Raw genomic sequence first — 23,544 nt, 5'->3', positions numbered from 1 at the left:
ATAGAAAAGGGGCATCCATAACTAACAGTATTAGTATTAGGTCGCTTCTCAAGAGGAGACCGATCCCCTGGTCTAAAATACCGGCCACGATCATAGATGAACTATACCATCTTCTTTATCCTTTTCTTTATAATTCCTGACCGAGTTGATATAAAAGCATAGCCGTAAGGATGTGCGAAGTTATCAATAGCATCCTTTGCTTCCTTTGGGGCTTAAATATGTGCGACCGATAGAAGGAAGTGTGACCGTCGGCTAGATGTCTTTAGCAGTTAAATTTGCGAAATTGACGTTTAATCTGGCGATATGATTGGTTGTGGTGGTGTATTGGACTCGGCCCGGCGCGCGTAGGCGAATCAGGGCCCGGCTAGGTCTCCGGAATGATCTACTTTGAGCATTATTCTCCAACTGTCCTATAAATACGGTGTATATACGTTGTGTATAGCATGTATCATTACTTGAAATCTCAAACATCTTCATTAGATCAAGCATCTTGGCCGTACGACCTTTTCTAATCCGTCGCCTTTGTCTAGGAGTGTTGCAACAGTAGCTTTAATGCTATCTCGCAGGCTGTGATACCTCAGGCCCAAAATTTTGGTCACCTTCGTGTCATCATACTGGTAGACATTCAGTGGCAAATCACCTGGCAATATTTTGGGCGGTAAAATTGGCGCAAGCTGAGGAAACTCCTCGCGGATCACATCAATAATCGCCTTATTATCACAGTGCCCCGCAACTACCAGGAACCTCTCACTCTCCGCACCAGCGGCATCGAGTGCTTGAATGTGGACATGGGCGACATCACGAACATCAACCCACAGATATAGAGGAGTCGGTGGGATGTGCTCTTGGAACTTTCCGAGTATTACATCGCGAATGAATTCGTTTGACGTATTGATGTCATTCAAGGTATCAAGGTGGTGCATCACAGGTCCGTAAATCAGCGGGGGGCAGATAGTGGTTAGAGTGAATGAGGGTTTCTCCTCCAACATGAAGGCCCATGCAGCCTTTTCGGCCAATTTCTTGCTTCCAAAGTAGGCCAGTGACGGGTCCAACGCTTGCTCGTAGGTTATAGGGTTCCAGCACTCCTCGGAATAGACGGGAGGATGGGAGGTCGGGTTCTCCATGGCGGCGAAAGAGGAAGTCACAATTACCCTGTTAACTGAAGGGGCATAGGTCTTCACGGACTGAAGAAGACCAAGCGTACCACTGATGGCGGGCTTCAGCATATCTTCTTCGGGGTTCTTCGGGAACAAATAGAAAGGACTGGCCACGTGGATGACGAAGTCAAACGGAAATGTCTGAACGGCTTCATCAAAGGCGCCTTCCTTAGAGATGTCTTCAACAACCACTGTAGACAGCCTGTCTCCTAACTCGTCGGTGTATCTCTGCTCTAGCCTTTGACCTTTCCAACTAGAGCGAACAGCTGCCACAACGGTATAGCTGAACAAAATCGAGATTTTAGGAAATGGCCCTAGAAGGTGATACAATGGAAGGTACATACCCATAGACAAGAAGTTCATGGAGAATATGAGCTCCAACAAATCCAGTGCCACCTGCGAAGAAGTGGGTTTAGCTATTTTTTTACCAATATTATCACAAGTCAAATCTGTTGGACTTACCAGTCAGAAAGACTTTTGCCATGATGTAGAGTTCCTTAATAGACTGTTCCTCTTGATGAAATTTGGTGATCCCTTATGAAAGAGATAGTGCAGGTTGATAGTTATGATCCAAAATGAATAGAATTCGTGAGAAGATACAGGAAGGCATATAAAGACACAAGCTTGGTTGCCCAGCTAAAAGGTATTTTCAGCCCTCAATACCTTAGATACCCAGGGATATGGTCTCCAACGCGATTCAATGCAGAGATTTATCACAATTGGCACCTCACATATGCTAACATCTTGCTTTAGGGATCGAGAACCTAATGCTATATATATGCACGCTATGCATTAGGGCTTTGTATGGTTCTGTAATTAATGAGTTTATTAAATACGATTTTCTCAAATTTGAATTTATTGAAATGTGCGCGAGCGAGCCTGTGAAGTTACCATTTTAATTACCCTTTGTAACTAAGTCTATCTCTGTGGCTCGATAGGCGATCGCAGTTGCAGATACTAGTAATTACAGATAAACTATATTGGGTAATAGAACGCCTTATTAAAAGACTTTATTCATAATTTTTGTGGATTTGTAGATTTGAAGCTGACCAAATTCGAGGAACTCCCCCCCCCCCCCCATCCCTTTTATTCTATGATGTTTTCATCTGGGAATAGCCGATAAGTTGAGAATTTAGTTCAAGAAGCTCTGAGTACATGGCGCAATGGAATGAATTAAATCGAGTCTTTAGTCGGGCTGCACCTGCACTGACTTTCTGAGTTTGCTGCTTCTATCTGCACGCCGCAAAGGACCTCCGTTTTATTTCAAGGTCTATCTGGTAACGGACCAAGCTCTGTTATTTCCATCCGCATAAAGAATGTATCAATCATTGCTGGGTCAGCTGCTCCGGAGGAGATGTACGAGGGCGTAGCCTCCAAAGATCCGGGCTGCACCTGAATTATTTAATTACCTTCACCGATTGTTATATTTAAGTCGGCGTCTCTCAGTAAGGGGGTTGAGATTAAGTCGAAGCCAATTGTATATGTTCTCTGATCTGCAGAAAATTCTCTTGCAGTCAGCTAGATCAAGATTTGGGCATTGGATAATTCAAAAGATACTGGCACAACCTTGAGGTAGGAGAGCTCGTCAAAAATTGGGTAATGAACGCTATCAGAACCAGAAGTCAAAGATGCACCTGGCAAATTGCAGTAGTCACATGTGTAGCTAAGCTTTAGCAATGAAATATATTTTTGCTTTCCGCTGCTTCACCCTTTCCACCATACCACGAGAAGCTTCCTGCACAGAATACTAGAGACGCCCGCTTCAATCTGGCGCAAATTGGCACCTCTTGACTCCCTTTTCAAGCTTACTATGGCCTCTCCTGAGACGTTTGATGTTATCATAGTTGGCGCAGGTCCATCTGGGTAATATTCAAGCACAATACTCCTTTGATTTGTGACTGACATACGTTCAGGTTGATGGCCGCCACTTGGATGGCTCAGACTGGAATCAAAACCTTGGTTATTGAGAGAAAACTGTCACACACCAAGGCAGGACATGCCGATGGGTTAGAAAGTAGGACACTTGAGATATTGGACAGTTTTGGAATTGGTGCAGCCATTTGGACAGAGGCAAATAGGACTATTGAAGTTTGTCTTTGGGTAAGGCATACACCGCTATGAATTTAGGCATAAGGGCCTGGCCTCTGATAAGCAAACGATAGGACCAATTCGACGGCAGAATCCGCAGGAATAATGTCTCGATCAATCACAGTAATGGATTGTCCAGATATCAAGAGGTTACATTGGGACAGGGGAGGGTGGAACAGCACTTTCTGGGGCTTTTACAACGTCATCAAAACATTGAGATTAAGTGGGGCATGGCTCCATTCTCACTGAATGTCGACTCAGCAAGCCCGGATGATATGAGTGCCTACCCTGTCCAAGTCGATCTCAAAACATGTGATGTGCCAGATGTGGAGGTATGGGACCTGAAATATGCGCATGAACTTTTCGTGCCTCATTCTAATTAACATAGGGGCCAATCTTAACCCAGGTGCGAGCAAAATACTTGATCGGGTGCGACGGTGCTCATAGCTGGGTTCGAAAAAATCTAGGATTGACGCTTGAAGGAGAGACCGATTCAGATGAGGATTGCTGGGGGGTCATCGACTGCTTACCTATCACAGACTTTCGTATGTTCTTATATCCAGCACTTGTATAAGTGACTATACTAACTGATCGACAGCCGATGTCCGGAAGCGATGCATCATCAAGTCCCTTCGAGGGAATATCATGATAATACCTCGGGAGCGAATGATAGTTCGATTTTACATTCAGCTCCCCACAGCAGTTGCTACGAAGTTGAAAGAGAACCATAACCAATCGCTGCTGGTTGGTATTCTGACAGAGATACTTCACCCATACACTTTTGCCTCGACCCAAATTGAATGGTCAACTGTTTACCGTGTAAGTCCCCAGATCCTCCCTACAGTCAATATTATCATGTGTCCAGGGGCTCATACTTCCGATTCAGGTCGGAAGACGAATTTGTCGTACTTTCTCAATGCATGATAGAATCTTTCTCGCAGGCGATTCCCTCCATACTCATTCTCCAAAGGCTGGCCAAGGCATGAATGTCAGCATACAGGATTCGTACAATCTTGGGTGGAAGCTAGCTCTTGTTTTGAAAGGCAAGGCAATCCCACGGATCCTGCAGACATACCAAGAAGAGCGTCTGCCAGTGGCAGAGAGACTAATTTCCTTTGACCGGCGAATGTGTCAGGGGGTATGCTCATTGCCTGAGACAACTACGCTAATTACCCCCAAATTCAACGATCTGGTTTCTACCCTTGCCGAAGAGAATTCCTCGGAATCTGGGCTGGGGGTTACCTATGCACCCGGCCTTCTAGTGACCTCTGCAGGAGTTCAGGCAACTCATAAAACACTCTGCCTAGAGAACACCTCGCTTCCTCATAGCAAACCCTATCTTGCTCAACACGTCAACCTTGGGCGCAGGCTACCAAGTGAAATTGTGATATGTCAAAGTGACTCTCGTCCCTGGCATCTGCAAGAGCAACTCCTCAGCACAGGCCAATGGCACCTCGTCGTATTTGGGGGCGATATTGCGAGCAAAGCTCAGATGACCCGTTTGAAGCATTTATCCAAGAAACTCTCCCAACCATGGTCATTAATAAGCCGTCTAAATCGGTGGACACAAGAGAGTTTGGTTGGAACTATCGGGATTTATCTTGTACACACCGCATTCAAAACGTTTGAATGGATGGACACCCCGGCCATCTTCAGACCATTTGACCCAGCGAAAGGCTATGACTACACAAAAGTCTTTGTGGATCGTCAGGGTGACCGGCAAATTTCTGGTAATGCTTACCAGAGATATGGTATTGGCCCTCAGGGCTGTATGATACTCCTACGCCCGGACCAGCATGTCGCTTTCATTGGAGATCTAGAAGATACGGATCAACTGGATGCTTTTTTCCACGAATTCTCGGGGCCCAAAGTATAGACATGATTACTCTGAACGTTGACAACATTTTTGGGTGTGGAGAGCTAGGCTATTATGTTGGCTAAAGGTTATATCTAGATCCACAATTATCTCCAAATATTGGGTCTTGCGTTATGAGGCTGGATGCCTTCTTGTCAGTAATTTGAGTGCCAAATATCTACTGGCAGGAAGAAGATGATTTATGCAACACTGAAAACCACAGTGTCGAGTAGATTCCATCGTATAGATGTAGATTCCATTGCATAGATGCAGTTTTAGAACACTGACAAGTTGGTATACATACAATCACTGAGGTGAAAGATAGGAGAAAGATAATAATTACAGGTTTAGTGCATGTAAAGAAGGGATAGTCTCCAATAATTTGAAAAATATATTGATGAAATAACCGACAGGTAGTTCAAACGCACAACTAATCCATCTCTTCATAATAAAAAAACTTCAACTCCTGGGTATCTAGGATATCCTCATCCCACAATTAGCGAAATTCTTCTTTGTACTATAAGTCTTGCGTAAGGCAAGAGCCGGTTGAGTCCCCAATTTCAATGTATAATCATGAACAAAACACGTTTGACGAATTCTAGTCCAATAGAAACTGAGTTGCAGTTCTTCCTAGAATGGAAATGCGATATTGAAATAATCTTTATCAAACTAAACCGACAAGGTTATGCACCACCGACCAACTTTTGTGAGAGATGTACACTGAGGGTAAGCGTTGAAAGGACTGAAAGCAATTTTTGGTTGCATTTTCCATTTTTCAAAGATTTCAATAACACAATAAAAACCGCTGCGTATAATTCGTGACTTTCCGTGGTCGCATATAAACCCTTACAGAGTGCATGAACCCTCGACAGCAGTGTATCGCGATCGCTTATCAACTCGACTCAGCGATTTGACAAAGATCTAGGCTTTCTAATCCCTTTTTAGCACAATAGCAATCATTCCCCAGTATAAGTGTACAATTCCTCTGAAATATTTGTAACCCAAGATCTACAAAGTTTTGCATAGCTCGTTCTGTGGTGAGGCACCCTGGTCCCTATAATTTCTCTGAGACTATACGTAGACTGACCATGATCAGCAAGCCATGAATTTGAATTGGTAAATTGATTAATTATGGGCGCGATTTGGTACTTTTGAGGTACAGTCACACGCTCATGCGTGACAAGATCAAACTAGGATTGCGCCATTATTGGGACAGACATTCTAGTTAACATCTGCAAGAGTTCGAAATATCGACAATCCGGGTCTCTCGTGATCTCCCCAGCGGGAAGCAAGGGTAATATATACTTTGGATCAATGTGCGACTCGACAGGTCATTTGACAGATTGACCGACGGTATAGTTATGATCTCTAGGATAGGCATTGCATATCACCGCTTTTAGGTGACATCTGTCCACGTCCTGAGTCATCATAGGTCCGGGCTCCGCGCCATGCTCTGTTTCCAGATGTACCGAGGATACAAATGAAACGGAATTTCTGCCTTGATGTCCTCTCACTCCATCCAGTACCAGTGTGCCCGAAGCTTGGGTGACGCTAAAGAAGAATATGGCATTTTTCCATGATCTTCGTTTGACTCTAAATACAGCGATCGATTGCCTAGAGCAGGAGCTAGAATTTGCTGGATATAAGGATATATCCCTGAGTGATGAGAACTCATCCCATGACTTGTCTCGGTTGAGTCCCGAAGGATCCTCTGCTCGGTTAAATGTGATTTCGACAGCCGAAACTATCCTGCGACTGGCCAAGACTCCAACCGAGCGTTTGATAGACTATCATTCGAAGGTAAAATCTATAATCCCAAAAAGAAATTACTGTCTAATACCGAGCATTTCATAGATTTTTGAGATGGGCACCTTGAAAGCGCTGATTGGCCTAGGTGTGCCTTACAAAATACCATTAGGAGGTTCAGCTTCATATGAAAAGCTAGCGGGAGAGATTGGCATTTCTCCAACTCTTCTTACTCGGCTGATTCGATTCGCCATGACAACCGGGTACTTCGCTGAGGATGGTTCAGGGCATGTGAAGCACAACTCAATGTCCTCGGTCTTTGTCCGAAACCCACAGGCCGGCGGGGCTCTGCAGTGGTGTCTCAATGTTGAGCTCAAATGTGCTATGGAATTCCAGCGATCGCTACAGATTGACCCTATGGGCGAGCAACGCGATAAGACTCCTCTTGGACTGGCATACCAAAATCATCAAGGTCGACCGACAATGTGGAGTCTTTTGGAGAAAGAGGACTCGTTCCGATCTTATTTCTATGATCTCATGGTCACTCAGTGTAGGGCACCGATGTATTCGCTAAATCATATTCTTCGTGCATTTGACTGGAACCAAATTGGAACCCTCGTGGATGTGAGCATGATTTCCCCTGAAATATCGATGAACCAATTGTTCTAATATTACGCCAGGTTGGAGGATCCTCGGGGAATGCTTCTTTCGCCATTGCAAAGCAATATCCTCACCTGAAGTGCATAGTGCAAGATTCGGCACAAGTCATTAAAGACTCGAACAAATCCCCGAGCGTCCTGGCTCAAGCTCAGGTGGAATTTGTAGAGCACGATTTTTTTTCGCCCCAGCCCACTACGGCAGATGCCTATTTTTTGAGACGAATTCTTCACGACTGGTCTGATGCAGATGCACGTCGGATTTTGAGAAATTTGCGGCCTGTCTTGCGGACTGGTGTCAGGCTGATGGTGATGGATACCATCCTGACTGAGCCCGATTCAATCCCACTATACCTAGAAAAATGTACCCGTTCGCTGGATATCGGTATGTTTACTTTGTTAGCTGGCAAGGAGCGAACTTTGGAGCAGTTTGTTCACCTGGTGGAGTCAGTGGAACCCAACTTGAAGCTTGAAAGCTGCAAGACCCCTGATGGAAGCATTCTTAGCTTAATGACATGGATATACCAAGAGTGACCTGTCGTCTAAATGGCCTAAGGCCTCGTTTATTAAATTTAGGAGGAGACCTTAGATTGGAGCCGGCGCATGCGAATACCCCATAGACCCGACCGTAGATCTTCCTGCTGTCTATTATGACTGATGAACCGGCTTCCTCGTCGCCGGATGTTTATCTAGGGTCAGATTTCCGTCAACTAAAGTAATCATTTTGTTCATATCATAATAACACACTTGTTCCTCTATGGATGTCGAACGCAAATCCAAAAATACAATAAGGCTTACAGCTCAGAGGCAATCTCGATAACTCAGCCTCCCGGGAAATGAATATGAAATGTTAGACAAAACCTCAGTATTTCCTGCATCTGCGGGTTTCCATACGTTCAGCTTTGTGACGCAAGAAGTGTGCATAAAAGCAAATGGAGGTCTCGAATGCTTTGATACATTATAAGAAGGAAAATACACCACAATAGGGTGGCAGGCCATGCCCTTAAACTAACCTAGCATTGTTTCCACCGAGTTACGTCTTGTTCCTCTTGAGGACGCGATGTAGTAAATTTTGAAGAAGAACATATCTGAGCGTATATCTCGGGGATTGCTGTTGAGTTGCAAATTTTGAATATCTGAGTTATGTATATCGATCTTTCAATTTCTCTCATCTCAGCAAAGCTCAAACAATAATTGACTCCAACCTGAGATAGTTGACAAACGCGCTACCCGTGTATTGATGTCGGCCTGAGGCTCGCCTGCGTGCAGGGCTCTCTTTCCGTAGCCCTCTCTCCCGCTCTATCATCGCGACAGTAAATACATGTCTCTCTTCTTCTTCATCAATCATCTACCCACAGAGCGCCTTCGGTCCAAAATCATTTTGATAATACTCACAGCAAGCCCCAGACTCGCCAATCCACAGCCAACATACCATGCTGCCCTGAAGCCCTGCAGGCCCTGGTCACTTGTGTTTCCTCTTCTGTTGACCTGACTTGCCGCGGTTCCTGCAAATCCCAGTCCAAGTGACATGCTGTAATTCGCCACGGTACTTATCAGTGAGCCAGCTATACCCTGATGCTCCCGTGAGACTAGGCCAGAGATAATAATCGATCCTGCGGAGAAACTCATATCCACCCCCCAGGGCACAATAATCATGCCAAGAAAGATTTGGCCCCAATATGTCTGGTGAACAGGTACAGTCATTGTGACAATCATTCCGATAGTGAATGCAGCCATGGAAATTGTAATTACGTAATCAGGTCGCATTCGAGAAAGGAGGTAGCTTGTGGTGAGAGCAATGCCGAGACCGAGGACTCCTGGAGGGCAGCATTGCGCAGCCCCGAGCAACGGGGTGACATCTCGAAAAACCAGGAGAAATTGGAAGGTATAATATATCCAGATACCGAACGACCCCCACCCGCAGGCGACACAGATGAGAACTAGCGCAACATCGACTGAGAGGATATTAAACGGCAGTAGAGGAAATGAGGCCTGATATAGTTCGACAAGGGCAAAAGCCACAAGAAAAAGAAACCCGATAATGAGGAGGATGTAAACATATACTTCCGACCATCCGACAATCGGAGCCTGGTTCCACGCGACGTTGATACAAACCAGGCCGACAATCCCGGTCATGGCGCCCAAGAAATCAAAGCTCTGCCGGTGGTTGCTTTTGATTACAGGAGGGATCGATATAAGGCTTATCACAGCCAGAAAGGTGCAGGCCATTGCGAGTGTGAAGAACGCCCAGGGCCACCACACCAATTGGCCAAATAGGGCTGCAAAAGTAGCTCCTATGACTCCGCCCGCGGGGGCAGCAGCACCGAACAATGTGAAAAAGAGGTTCTTTCGTGGACCCGGAGGATAGTTGGAGCCTAGTAGGGCAATGGTATTCGGCAGCAGAATTGCAGAACCAGTTCCCTGAAATGCTCGCGCGACGATAAAAAGCCCATGCCCCGAAAATACCGCGAGACCGCATACGAGAGACCAGGCCCCTAACCATAGAAACCCAAAAACCACCATCTTTTTGTAGCCAAACATGTCGCCTAAGCGGCCAGCGATCAGAATGAATGTGCCCATGGTCAGGCCATAGGCCGAAGTAAACCAGCTTAATTCGCCCGGCTGATTCTCCGTCCCGAAGGATTGACCGATTATATGAGGAATAGAGAGCGTTTGGCCAAATCCGCCTTGGGTCAAAACTTGTACCATACAAGCTGTGCCAATGAAGAGAATTTCACGATGCAGGGGGAGAGAGCCCGAGGCTCTACTTGGTGAACTAATTGAACAATCATCATGGTAGTCCTCGGATCTCATCGTGAATGAAACAATGCTCAAATTGCAGAAGTCGTGCTTCCAAGTCCTGACAATAGAACAGAGCCAACACTGCACGAATCTCAGTAGACATATATCTTGCCCTATTTACCGAAGAACCCTACGGAGAACTGATAATAAATGGTTCGATAGGTGAGAACAGTAAATCACTAAAGCTAGCATTCATTGCATACAACAACAGAAACCCCTTCGCATCCCATACCGTGCATAGATTTCTCCATCATTTCTCCCAATAAGCGGATAAAAGAGGATCACGGTGTTAAATAATTGTGATGATAAGAAAATGCAACGACCAAATTACATCCAAACAAATAATTCAATTAATCCTCAATTTCAACAACCCCTAGCATCATGCAATGTGACCAACTTGTTAACCAAGCAATTTTATCATGGTCATTTCTCTGTCACTGTTTAGCTATCGGCAAAAATTCTTGATGATACTCTCCTTTATACAAAAAGGCAAGGAGGTTTTGTAAAGATTGTCTATGCGTTTGACAGATAGTTATATGCACAGCTATGCACTGTAGATCAGTGTGTTGATGATCATAATCTGACACCGATTCTGCATAAGCATTACGCAAGATGGGCCTAATATGGACTTCCATGAACCTTAAGAGTATAGCGTTCACTAGCCTGTGCAAACTGTGAGCTGAATGGTGTAATTAATTATAGTCACTTCACATTTTTCTTACCGTATGGAAATTAGACTAAGAGACATAAGATATTCTCTATGCACTAGTCCCGTAACAAAACTGTTGTATTAGAATCTGCAGAGAACATGTAAAATAGATTTTTGAAATAAATGTAAATTCTTACTAACGCTCTATTACTACCTGATGAACGTCCACGGAAGATTATCTCTCTCGATGTCCACATCTACAGCACATCTTTGCTAAATTATTATCAAGATTTAGGTATCAGCTAAAGCAATTTTTTACCCTCAGGAAAATGAAGTTCACCGCCAAACCCCGATAAGTCGGCCACTATTTACAAACTCTATGATCGATGCCTAGGTGGTGAATTGACTTTACAATTCAATTCTATAGTGATGCATAGGTCTGCTCAATGGCCCATCGATCTATACTTTTCACTAAGGAGTATGCAGCGCACACATGCACATCTCTCCTTACAGCTTTACAGTCCAGACAGGCAGACATCTAACATACGACTGACCTGGATCCCGATCCTAGTCATAGGGTCTGTGAATAATTATAAACATGTTCATCAGGGACTCCCAAAAAACACGCACACCATTTATTCATCCAGAAATCTTTCTCTTTCACTAGCCGCTTTGAGGAACAAAAGATAAAATGAGCCCCTTTTGTCGTCGAATTCAATTTCATGAGATTGGAGACCAGAGATGGTATGTGGAAAATCTAAAATGGGCACATTTAACAAGTGCTGAGATGGGGTTTAGGTTACCGCGATACCTTCATGCCAAATTCCAGGATTTCCTGACTTTATATTGGACTTTTCACCTGAAAGGGCTGCAGCCGATGTCTCCAGCAGCCGGGGTTGCCTCTATTCTCTCTCGCACGCTTTCCAGTGCAGTTCGAGACTACACATATGTCGACTTCTGTGCTGGTGCCGGCGGGCCTTCCGCCTTCATTGAAAAAACTTGGAATGATAAACTCGATCAGTCCCACGGCGCACATGCAGAGAAGGCGGTCAAGTTCATTTTGACAGACCTCCACCCTCATATTCCAGCCTGGTCCAAGGCTGTGATAGGCCGGAGCCATCTTAGCTTTGTCGAAGAGCCAGTTGATGCGACGGATACTCCTTCCTCACTAGCCTCGGGGGTGGCAGGAAGATATTTCGACTATACAATCTAGCCTTCCACCATTTCAATGATGAACTTGCCTCCTCAATGCTACGCGAGACATTGGATACTGCTGATGGATTTGGGTAAGGGATCACCTCCCCTGCAACCAATCTCTCTGGAAAAACACAAATGCCTGACCCTTGGGTATGATCAAGGGAGTTTGAGGGAAGTTGCTAACACTCCTGCAGGATATTTGAGCTTCAGGAGCGAACCTTTGTATCACTGGCCAACATTACGCTGTTTACGCTGCTCAGTTTGGTAATCACTCCTTTCTATTTTTGGAGATCGCCTGGCCACATGATATTTACGTATCTTATTCCACTGATCCCGTTCATTGTGTTGTATGATGGATACGTGAGCGCGCTTAGGACTCGTACCCCCGAGGAGATCCTATCGTTGGTGAACGGCTGCTCTGCTTCTTCGGATGATTGGTCATTTGTCCATGGACACGATCTGATCACTTCTCCTACTGGCTACATGACCTGGTTTGTCGGAGTGAGAAAGCAAAAGGTGGATATATCATAGGGTGCAACTCTCATATGACTGGTAATATACTAGTTACCAGCTTTGGCGGATTCTTTACTAGAAAGTAGGATAAACTGGTAATATCTCCCTCAAGATTGCTTCGGGCAAAAGCAGAATATCTCTTTATCGAGTTTAGCATCTGAAATAAACACAGTTTTGAGACAAGCGGAGTTGAACTAATACATCATGCCTTTCTCCGATGTAGCTAAGATAGCTCTTGCCATAGTTTCAGTCAGTAATTCGGACTAATGTAGATCTCCATCAAAATATCCATCATTTTGGAAGCACAAAAAGTTTTCAAGCTAGTGGCCTATATAGCCTTAAAGCTTAGGCATAGACTGTACAAAAGGAGGCTCAAAGGGTCGGCTACGCTGGATCACGTCGGCATTGAATAATTCCATACCTTTGGTCATACTGGACCATGTACAGGCATATGTAATAAATCGAGAAGACTCCATTGATCTCTTCATAACATGAACCATGATTACACCGTAAAGTCCACAGTATAACCACTGTATCTGATAGATGCAAATTATCTTTTTTTTCTAATTCGGTTGACCCTAGCTAGTAATATAGGAGTACCGAAAACAATTACGAACAGATACAGCGTTGACATTGTAAGATATTCTCTGAATTATTGTCGTGAGTTCAGCATTTTTAGAGACGAGGCAACATCAAGAACAAATAAAATCTAAGGGGATGTGCGTTCACTGAAAGAATGGGGTTTGTCTCATTGGAGGAGACTTGAATCGCTCCAATGACCTAATTATACGATAGAATAATGATTTGATGGCTTCTCAGAAACCTTGAATCTTGGTCTTTCACCAGCACATGTTACGTTTCTTTAAGCAAAAAAGAAACATTTGATCCTCACAGCAAGGGATGATGGCTATAGTCAGAGACTGAAATCAAAAAGACTCGCTATGACTGACCCGCGCCACATTCAGCAAATCATACAGAAACATCGACGGTGTGATGTGTAATGCATATTTTGCTCTGTCTGGACAATTTACAATATCGGTGTAAACTCTTCTCATAAATTTAAATTGGTTGGCAAGAAGCAAACATAGAATTGAGATTCTGTGGCTGCATAAAATCGAAGCAGATCTTGATCTCTGCATGAGCAAATTTATTGAATACCTTGGCAAGGTTAGGCAAAAACCATGCCGCCACCCAGAAGTCGATTTCACTGAATTCACGCAGGCCAGGCTCCCTTACTTCCAGAGAGGCAAGTGGCGGTCCTTTTGTTTCATCCATTGGACCGATTGGGGAATCATTCAATAATTATCAACTAAAACTTGACATGATACCTTCCTCCTCTCAATAAATAGTGGTTTTATAGGGTCCGACTCTTAATAGCGCAGTAGCAGCTCATATTATGGTCCATTGACAGTCTTTGCCTCAAGAGCTAGTCAAACCCAAGAATCATATCATTTTGGGCTAAGGTGATAGACCTTAGGATATTTAAAGGTATTAACTTCAATATCTCACGCAAAACCAATGAGATTTCGTATACCAAAATAATGGTCCTGATCGGCCGAATCGATTCATGGCATGAGAGCGATCTCATTATAGATGACCAAACCGACATGTTTGGCCAAATCATGTCTCCAATCTCAGTGATGCAGGCGATTACCAAGGTGCATAGGGTCCTCGGGTCAAATGTAATTTAAACCTGGTATTGATGCCTGGTGGTGCCTGTGGGTGCCTTATTTTAGACCGGCAGAAATTAAAATACATGAATTACTATAACAAATGCCTTATTAAGCAAAGTACCAGAATTGCCCAAATGCTCAAGTTCAATAAAATGAAGCTATTCCCACTACATAAAACTGCATTTATCCCCAGATTCAGGCGTTGAAGAAATTTTTTTCTGACAAAACTGCGTATCTTATAATATTGAAGCTATTCCCACTACATAAAACTGCATTTATTCCCAAAATCAGGCGTTGAATATATTTTCATTTGACAATTGCGTATTTTGCAATATTGAAGCCATTCCTACCATACAAAACGTCACGCACCCGCAGGACCTGGCGATGAAGCCATTCCTACCACACAAAACATCACGCACCCCCATGTTGTCCCACCACATTTTTTTATTCACCTCCGTACCCTCCTCCGCTGGCTCCGACGTGGCGGAGTAGTTAACTCCTGTGTTTGAGATCGACCTCGCTTCCGTACTGTTCTGATAACGTGGACGCTTCTTGCTGGTGATGCTGGTGATGCTGGTGAAGATGGTATGAATGGTGGTACTCTGAACACTGGCTCTGCTGTCGCTAGCTCCGGTGTCGCTGGCGCCGGTGTCGCTGGCCGAGGGGGTCTTGTAATGAGTTCGGTATCCGGCCAATTCCACACTTGCCCTTCGTACCGCGCAACAACAATATGTAACTTCGCAGTGCGAATAGTTTCCACAAATTGCTTCGCTGTGCCAAGGAAATCTGCTTTGATTCCTGGAACCCACCTAGGAAGAAGCTTTTTTCCTGCACCCGTTATCATCGCGTCAGCGAGATAGAACTTGTCTGTGTATTCGGCCTTAAACGTCACGATCCCAGGTAGCTCAGGGAGTATCTTTTCCCGCACTAAATGGTCGATGTCGCCGATGAGGTCGTAAGGAGGGAGCCGGATCGTTGTAGTAGCTAGTATAATAAGGTTAAGTTAGTATCCGCGGGTTCGCGATATTAGATCACGATACTATACCATTTGGGATTAGTTCTGTGGTATCTGGGCTTGTTTGTAGATAAAACACTACAATGAATGACACCTCCCGCTCCACTTGTTGAGTAGCTTGCTGGTGTTGCCCGTATGCAAGCCTAGTACTACTGACTGCGCCGCGAAGTGTAGAAAATGGTGTGCTTGTGAGCTGGGCCGAAGATAGAGGTGCGCTCGCTATAGGTGTCGGTGTCGATGTCGCTGTCGCTGTCGCTGGCGAAGTCGTTACTGTATTCATTTCCCGCCATTGGGTAATGAAGGCAGCAATAGCAGCAGCAGAGGGTATATCTGACATTATAGGATCGATGTAAAACGTATCTATAGATATCCTTAGTTGATTAATAGGGAATGTTAATAAAGATGAGTATTATAATAATGACCAACCACTTACTGCCGAGACATTACATCTCCTCTGAGACATTAGGCCGCCAATTAGCAGCACCAATCGGCTTAGCACAAACGTCGAGTATTGGATCTCGACCAGCATCCCAGTGCGCAAACGCTCGCTCCCGTAATGCCTCGTACACCGCTCGGTATGGTGCTTGTTGGTCCCCAACAAAGCAGAGATCCGGATCTTCAGGGTTAAATGGTATCCCCGCTAGCTGCTCCCCAATTTCAGCAAGCTGTTGTTGACACCAAGCGAGCGTAGATAGAGGAAGATACTCGTTAGAATCCCAACCTCGTACATCTTGTTGTAGCTTCTGGAATAGTTGCGCCTGAGCCGAGGTTCGGTCTGAGTTGATTGGACAGCGAAGGTCTGCTATATTAGAATAGTAGTAGTTGAATGATGGTCTCCCTGATACAAAACCTGGTGAATTCTGGTGTTGAATACGGTGCGTGTTCCAGTTAGTAGTGTATGAATGAACTCGGCGTCGAATAACTGGCATATAGATAGCAAGAAGAGACACTTGCTCGGGGATACAGTCCTTTGTAAAGAGGTTATCGCGATGGAGATGGTGGAAATATCCCTATTTATTTAGCATAGCTGTCGCTGTCGCTGTCGACATAACTTACATGGAATAGACCAGTACATGCTCTTGATAAAAGTCCCCACCATGCCTCGATCCGTTGATTATCAACACTCCTACCGTATAGGTAACAGTCGTTGATCTTCACCGTTGGGTCTGCTATTTTGCGAAGCTCATATTGTGCATCAGCAAGAAGCCCAGTCTCAGTGCCTCGATCAGACCGGATCTTCCTTGGTTGAAACCCTCCATTATCCGTAAAGGCTTTCAGGCACTGACTCAAAACGCTGATCGAAGTGCGAGCACTTAGCCCGATATATACCCAAATAACATATCGAGAGTAGCCATCAATTGCAGCATAGATCTCTATACCAAAAGGTTCAAGCTTCATGTGCCCATCAATATGCCAAACATCATTCGGTCCCGGTGATACGTAATTGATTCGTGGTCTCCGTTGACCAGGAAGTCGACCGTTAACAGCATCAGGACGAAGGAGTCGATAGACGTTGGCGATTTGCTTCCTGTTAATGAATTAAAAGATATAACATTAGCACTGTAGAAGAATATATAGTAGGCTTCAGTACTCAGTGTAGAATAATCCCATTGCACGGAGATGACGGTAAAGAGTTCGGCGGCCAAAGTCCTCAATATCGCCAATAATATTCTCACTAATGAGGATAGCTTCAATATCACAGACCTGTTGCTGTCGCTCAAAAGGTGAAAGACGCATCTTGATCTTATGATCCTCCCGGATTCTACGCACAGTGCGTATTGAAGAAGGTGTACCATCTTTATCAAGGATCGCGAGAATCTCACTTGTGTTATAAACAGGCAGAAGCTCTAGGACTCGATCCTGTATATCGAATCGCCGGGTAAGGGTAGAGGTAGGAGTAGGATGTGTAGAGTGCCATTCTCGGAGGCGATTCTTCAGGCCTGACCGGCTGATTTTAATGTGGTGTTTGTCTTGTAAGAGGGTGCGAATAGCTTCATGTGTGATTTTTTCAGAGAGAAGAGTAAGAATCTCGTCTTTATGAGGGTTTAAATTGATGAATGGAGGCATTTAATGATTAGAAATAGCTTCATATCAATGATGAGAGATGGGAATAGCTTCATTTACAATACATGGTATGGAGCGGTCAAAAAGGCGGTCTGAGATCAGGCACCATATTGAAGCCTCAGGCATAAATACTGGGAATATATTACATTTGACCCGAGGACCCTATGCACCTTCGTAAGGCGATGCTACAACTAACTTAATAAATGAAAGTGAGCTTCAAGGGTTGCAATAAATCTGAGTTGTGTGAATGTATGGAAACCGAAAATTCACACAGCAAATGATTCACACTAGCGTCCTTCCAATGTTGCATACATATGAAAATTCCTTGCAATGCCATATTTCAACAGAAGTCACTTATTCTGCCTCCATTAATTCCAACCTACTGAATTCATACGCGCGAGTTCAGGTCCCATCCACCAGGCCCGCGGTTGGCGGGTTCAGAGCTTGGTGGATCTTCTTCCACCGAAAGGTTCGAAATTGCAGGCGAATAAATGTTCTAATGCCCTCACTAACTCTTGGCCAGTGGTTTGACTTCTGTGTATTGATCGCCAAGCAACTATGTTGTCCGGACGAACCAATAAAGCCCCGCCGGTGCCAATTTCCTTCACTTGGTCCCATTGACCATCGTAGTCCTGGTACTGACATCCACCGTCAATTTCTGCAATTGAAATATTGACACCATGGATTATGGATGCACTTCTCGCCGCCGATGCCCAAGGTGCGCCATCTTTATCGATAATGAGCCCAAACGCTCCATGCGCGCCTACCAGGTCATGTGTAGATTTGATTCCATCTTTGCTTTGGATCCACGCATGTGGCAATCGATTACCAGGTTTGGTTGTGGGGAAGTATTGGATTCCAAGCGGATCAGATAGGGGCGAGGGACCACATTCGGCGATAAAAAAGCCGTGATCATACTGAAACCCTAATTCAATACCGTGTGTAGAGAGCTCAACGTCTTGAGAACTGACAATCCGGGCAAGCTGAGCCCGAAGACTTTGAGCTTGGGCAGATTTCGTAAAGAGGAACCTGAGTCGGTCCTGATTCGCCTTCATAAGTGGGGTGATCAATCCCATCGCAGCATCAATGAGGACTGAATTGTTGAATGTAAATAAGCCCCAGTCACAGTTTTTCTCGCCAACCGCCCGACGTTCAGACTCATACGTGTTGAGAACCGATGGACTGACACCATAGCGGAGGACCAGAGCTAATTTCCAGGCCAGGTTCAAACAATCCTCCAATCCCGTATTAAGTCCTAACCCGGTGGTCGGCGGCTGTCGATGTGCCGCATCACCCACAACAAAGATGTTTCCCTTTTGATAGGCATCTGCTAATACCCGCTCAATAGCGTAGTGGCTGATCTTGTGGACCTTGATGTCGACATCAGGTGTCTTCAGCAGATTCCGAACTTTGGCGATCAGGACATCTTCTTGAAATCTCTGTGGATCGTTGTGATCAAACCCGACCTGGAATACCCACTCTTCGGAATGCCTTCCCCATGTTGGCCCTGTAGGAACGATCACACCCTTCTCGGGCCCACTCCCCGGGCATTCATTCAGGAGATAACAGAGAATATTACGATCGTCCCAAAAGGCAGATAAATCGGCACTGAAATGGACAGAGACCATATCTGCAAGTCCTGTCGGGCCTAGCATGTTAATCCCCACTCTAGGGCCGATCGTCCGTCCTCCATCGGCCGCAATGAGGTACTGGCAGCGATAGAGGAGCTGCGAATTTGTGGCATCGGTGCCGACCACCACCACCGATATCTCCTCTTCATGGACTTGTGTTACTTCGGTGTTGTACAAAATACAGCCAGGATTTCTATTTTCGGCCAGTTGTCGTAAGATCGGTTCGAGTCGCATTTGTGGGAGATTGACTGATCGCAATGGTGCATCTCGCCTGGAGATCGGCAATGAGCAGAGAAGAACAGTAAAAGTCCTGATATATCACTAACCTGTAGGCCTCCGCTTCGGCTGATTTGGCTTCGCCTCCATGGCATGGAAGTGTATGAATCACCTGCCGGTCCATCGGTTCAGAGCCCCCGAGGGATGTCATCCACGCGACCCGGCTCATATACTTTGGAGGACAGGCTTTCTGAAGGATTTCATCCACCATCGCGTGCTGGCGGAAGGTTTCCATTGTACGCTGGTTCAGATAGTGCGCTTTTGGCAATTTGGACGTCTCTAGGCGTCGCTCGAGAAGAAAATGTTTGACTCCATAGTTCGACAAGAAACATGATAGAGCCAGACCACATGCGCCGCCACCCACAATTAGGACAGGAACCTCAGTTGCGGCTGACATGCTTTCCTTTGCTGTACTCTCCATCGCACAATGCTGGTTGAGATATAATAGGCAGATTATTAGAGATGATATTTCAAATAAACAAAGCGGGAAATTCGGGCCGCAGTTACTGGACTTCTTAAATTGAGGTAACGCGTACACCCCATCCCGAGTTAACCCGTTAACCCTTCGGCAGTGGGATTCTTGGATTGCCTGTTTCGGTTGCTCCCAATGTAAGGTCTTTGCTGTGACTTTGCCGTAGCAACGCTAAAAGTCATCAGGATGCATTTACTCACCGCATATGATAAAGGCTCACAAATTAGGACTCATGATGAGCGGCTGACGGTATCCTTCGATAGCTTATCGAACAGCGAGAATGATTTGCGAAATTGGTATACAATCGTCTTGGCAGCGCAATCACCACTCGGACGATAGGGTACTATCACAGCCTTTACACATATTCCGTGCGCATGGGCTTGTACTAAGATAGCAACACTACATGAGCCTATAAGCATGCATTCATTTCGAGTAAAATGAAAAAGTGGGCATGAGTATAAAACCAAATTCGCTCGTTTGGCCATCATTGCATAAGATGGATCTTGCCTTTCCTGTATGTAGTATGCATGAAAGTTATTTGAAACTCAAAATATCATACTAGTTCAGATACATGATACATGCACAGTAAAATATACATTCAACAACCTTCTATTGAATCGCACAACATAGGAGATATCACATGTGTAGTCATTATCACATTCAATCTATCCAACTCTTTTTGCACCATTTCTGCTTGTTGAGGCTATGACGTTTTATATTGATAACCATCAAGAGTATTGACAAATTAGATATGAACACCAATTAGCTCATGAACATATTAAATCTCTCTGGACTCTTCAGTTTCTGTGTGCGGGGTAATCTCTGGCCTTTCTCGATCAAGTCTCTTCACTGACCCCTTGCTCATCCGTCGAGGCCTGATTCTATGTAGAGTCCCAATTAGTCTTCTTGGGTACATGAGAGGAGAACTATAGGATGAAAACATCTAAAGCTAAATAGCGGTGTAGGATTTTGATAGACCAAGTATATTTATTGTAATCCGGAGTATGCGCTGTGGATCTCTCAAGCCACCAATTGCATACAGGACCCTTGGGATAATTGTATATATTTATATGTATCGAAGTGACAGGATTTCATTGCATCCTAACCAAGCCTGGTCTTGAGTTTTCTCAGATTCGAAGAAAAGACTGCCATCACTCTTGGTTATCTAGTTTTCTTTTGAGCCAGGCATCTACCTATCTAGCTTCGTCGGATTAGACACTGGCTGTTGACCCACCCCGCTGTAACCAGCTACATCGCTACTAATCCTTAAAGATTGATATGGGGATCCTAATTTCTGGCCTGCCTTGGGGGGCTGTTTCTGGAATCCTCTTCTTTCTTCTTGCAAGTTTATTGATCCAACGCATGGTTGCCTCTTCTTTACGTGATGTGCCAGGGCCATTCCTTTCCAAATGGACAACTCTTCCACTTCAGATCCAGTGGGTATGGGGTAGACGAGCCAAATATGTCCATGCACTTCATCAAATATATGGTGAGTCTTCTCCCATTTTGACGTCCAATTCTCCGAACCGAGGGGCTAATGAATGTAGGCCCCGTTGTTCGCTTGAGCCCCAATGAAATTGATATATCAGATCTCAAAGCGGTCCGGCAGATTCATCAAACCGGCAGTGGATTTCTCAAAGCCTCCTGGTATCAGAAACTGTCGCCTCCAGGTGTTGAGAACCTGTTTGTCACAACCAACCCGCAGTTTCACAGTAGACACCGACGTCTTCTATCGACCCCCCTTTCGGACTCTTCGCTGCGCCTCGCTGAGCCATTGATTGACTCTAGAGTCCAGCTCACAATCCAACGTATGAGAGAACAAATGGATACCAATGGTGTTGTTGATGTATACAAATGGTGGGTATTCATGTCGACTGATATTATTGGGGAATTGAGCTTCGGGGAATCATTTGAGCTGTTGGAAAACGGAAAGGTCTGATGTCATCTTATGTTCTGGAGACATTTGAAATGCTGATTACATATTGTAGAGAAGCCAACTTGCGGAAGATGTCAAGAGGACAGGTTATATCGAATGCCTTCACACAACCGTTCCTTCTCTCGTCAAACTTGCGACCATGCTGCCCATTCCTTTTGTTCCCGAAATAGTCCTTGGAGGTCAAAGGATGCTGAAAAGTTCCGATGAAGCAATCGAGAAATACAAGCATCAACTCATCAAAAATAAAGATAACCCCAAGATGTCGCTCTTTACCAAGCTCTTTAATAGCGTTGACTCTGACAGTCTCACATATGAAGAGATCAGAGATGAAGCTTTCACTTATCTTCTTGCGGGCAGTAGTCCTACCGGAACTACATTGACTTATCTTGTATGGGCGGTCTGCCAGCACAAGGAAGTCCAAAAGGCCTTGGTGAGCGAAGTTTGTTCTCTCCCAGAGAACTTCACCGACCAGGATGTCCGGCGTTTACCTTATTTGGAACAAGTGATCAATGAAACCTTGCGTCTGTATGCTATTGCGCCTTCTGGGTTGGCTCGGGCTGTCCCGTCAAGTGGTGCAGAGCTTGCTGGCTTTTTCATTCCCGCTGGTGTTACCGTCTCAACACAGGCATATACTCTTCATCGAGACCCAAAGATATTTCCAGATCCTCTCAGGTGATAGAACTATTACAATCAAATTATTATGCTTGGCTGATGAGTCCCAGGTTTGACCCATCCCGCTGGGCCAATTCGACTAAGGAGATGAGAGATGCCTCCATGCCATTTGGTGGTGGATCCCGAAGTGAGTCATTTACTCTTACATTTCGCGTTTTGGTGTCCTGTTTACTCAACTCCTTTTGTTTTCGTATACCTTATGAGCAAGTTAAGTCTAAGATATCTCGTTCCAGTTTGTGTTGGTCTACACCTTGCACGCCGGCAGATACGTCTTGCGACAGCCTACTTCTTCCGTACCTTCCCACGCGCCAAAGTTTCGACTCAACAAAACATGAGTGACTCAGACATGGAGCAACTGATTTACTTCATGATGGCACCAAAAGGCAAGCGCTGTCTGGTTGAATTGGCTTGACACGCCAACTACTACCCATAGTTTGTCAAATTGGAATGCTCCCACCAACCTCCTAATACCCAGTTGTCAATCTATGCTTTGGTGGCTAGCGAATGATTTTCATGATTTTATAGTCTGTTTTACTTCTCTGATTCAGAATCACCAGTTAGTGTCGTTCAAATGGGATACTGAACAGATTGTAGCTCGGCCGATAACACATCAATTGAATTGCGGGGTGCAAAGAAATGCGCCACTGACTGCATTTTCGGATAACCCTTGGTAGATCTCTGGAATTTTATAATGTAGTAGCAGCAGTAGTGAATCTACACAACTAACTAGATCATCGTATTGGTTCCATTCATTCAACGCTCTTGAAATGTATCCCAAACTCCAATTTGCAGATCACTAGGCCTAATATAGTTGTAGCTGGCCGGTGCACTTGGCACTTTTCCTATTTTTCAGGCCCGGGGAGGCACGGACAGATATATATTGGGTTCTGGTCGAGATTCATGAAGACTTAAAAGTGAACCTGATTTCGAGCAGACCTGTAAGGACAATCTATCATAATTGTAATTCTACGTGTCGTAGGTGTCGAACAAACCTTGTTCTCAACTATACACGCTTCATTGTATATTCTCTGTCAGCTACATGAGTACCGCATTCTATGATTGGTACAAGTGGATTTTGACCGCATGGTTTAAGATTGTATCTCACATTAATGACATACTATCCTGTCATTCCCAAATTGCTC

The 23,544-nt window shown here is 44.9% G+C and overlaps 8 protein-coding genes across 8 annotated transcripts; 5 read left to right on the top strand and 3 right to left on the bottom strand.

Annotated features, from left to right (window-relative positions):
• Positions 1-476: 476 nt before the first annotated feature.
• N7529_005131 (SDR family oxidoreductase) lies at positions 477-1,641 on the bottom strand (the record flags this gene model as incomplete). The annotated part of the gene is made up of 3 exons (XM_057240658.1): positions 477-1,440; positions 1,502-1,553; positions 1,620-1,641. The coding sequence occupies 3 exons, from the start codon at positions 1,639-1,641 to the stop codon at positions 477-479; spliced, it is 1,038 nt and encodes a 345-aa protein (XP_057099953.1).
• A 1,326-nt stretch (positions 1,642-2,967) lies between these two features.
• N7529_005130 (putative FAD monooxygenase) lies at positions 2,968-5,121 on the top strand (the record flags this gene model as incomplete). The annotated part of the gene is made up of 6 exons (XM_057240657.1): positions 2,968-3,020; positions 3,071-3,257; positions 3,320-3,562; positions 3,634-3,790; positions 3,844-4,064; positions 4,111-5,121. The coding sequence occupies 6 exons, from the start codon at positions 2,968-2,970 to the stop codon at positions 5,119-5,121; spliced, it is 1,872 nt and encodes a 623-aa protein (XP_057099952.1).
• Positions 5,122-6,663: 1,542 nt separating this feature from the next.
• On the top strand, positions 6,664-8,036 carry N7529_005129 (O-methyltransferase; the record flags this gene model as incomplete). Its single annotated transcript, XM_057240656.1, has 3 exons — positions 6,664-6,900; positions 6,955-7,470; positions 7,527-8,036. The coding sequence occupies 3 exons, from the start codon at positions 6,664-6,666 to the stop codon at positions 8,034-8,036; spliced, it is 1,263 nt and encodes a 420-aa protein (XP_057099951.1).
• Positions 8,037-8,846: 810 nt separating this feature from the next.
• N7529_005128 (MFS transporter) lies at positions 8,847-10,316 on the bottom strand (the record flags this gene model as incomplete). The annotated part of the gene is made up of 1 exon (XM_057240655.1): positions 8,847-10,316. One exon carries the CDS (start codon positions 10,314-10,316, stop codon positions 8,847-8,849), a length of 1,470 nt encoding a protein of 489 aa, XP_057099950.1.
• Positions 10,317-11,830: 1,514 nt separating this feature from the next.
• Positions 11,831-12,166, top strand: N7529_005127 (uncharacterized protein; the record flags this gene model as incomplete). The annotated part of the gene is made up of 1 exon (XM_057240654.1): positions 11,831-12,166. The coding sequence occupies one exon, from the start codon at positions 11,831-11,833 to the stop codon at positions 12,164-12,166; it is 336 nt and encodes a 111-aa protein (XP_057099949.1).
• A 35-nt stretch (positions 12,167-12,201) lies between these two features.
• Positions 12,202-12,681, top strand: N7529_005126 (uncharacterized protein; the record flags this gene model as incomplete). Its single annotated transcript, XM_057240653.1, has 2 exons — positions 12,202-12,239; positions 12,345-12,681. The coding sequence occupies 2 exons, from the start codon at positions 12,202-12,204 to the stop codon at positions 12,679-12,681; spliced, it is 375 nt and encodes a 124-aa protein (XP_057099948.1).
• A 5,171-nt stretch (positions 12,682-17,852) lies between these two features.
• On the bottom strand, positions 17,853-19,719 carry N7529_005125 (uncharacterized protein; the record flags this gene model as incomplete). The annotated part of the gene is made up of 2 exons (XM_057240652.1): positions 17,853-19,317; positions 19,373-19,719. The coding sequence occupies 2 exons, from the start codon at positions 19,717-19,719 to the stop codon at positions 17,853-17,855; spliced, it is 1,812 nt and encodes a 603-aa protein (XP_057099947.1).
• A 1,437-nt stretch (positions 19,720-21,156) lies between these two features.
• Positions 21,157-22,814, top strand: N7529_005124 (cytochrome P450; the record flags this gene model as incomplete). The annotated part of the gene is made up of 5 exons (XM_057240651.1): positions 21,157-21,283; positions 21,342-21,727; positions 21,783-22,402; positions 22,453-22,529; positions 22,636-22,814. The coding sequence occupies 5 exons, from the start codon at positions 21,157-21,159 to the stop codon at positions 22,812-22,814; spliced, it is 1,389 nt and encodes a 462-aa protein (XP_057099946.1).
• Positions 22,815-23,544: the final 730 nt, after the last annotated feature.

Source organism: Penicillium soppii (assembly GCF_028829465.1).
Source record: "Penicillium soppii strain IBT 18220 chromosome Unknown utg000004l, whole genome shotgun sequence".
Taxonomy (NCBI): domain Eukaryota; kingdom Fungi; phylum Ascomycota; class Eurotiomycetes; order Eurotiales; family Aspergillaceae; genus Penicillium; species Penicillium soppii.
The sequence above is the reverse complement of the archived record's forward strand: the minus strand, read 5'-3'. Positions and strand labels throughout refer to the sequence as shown.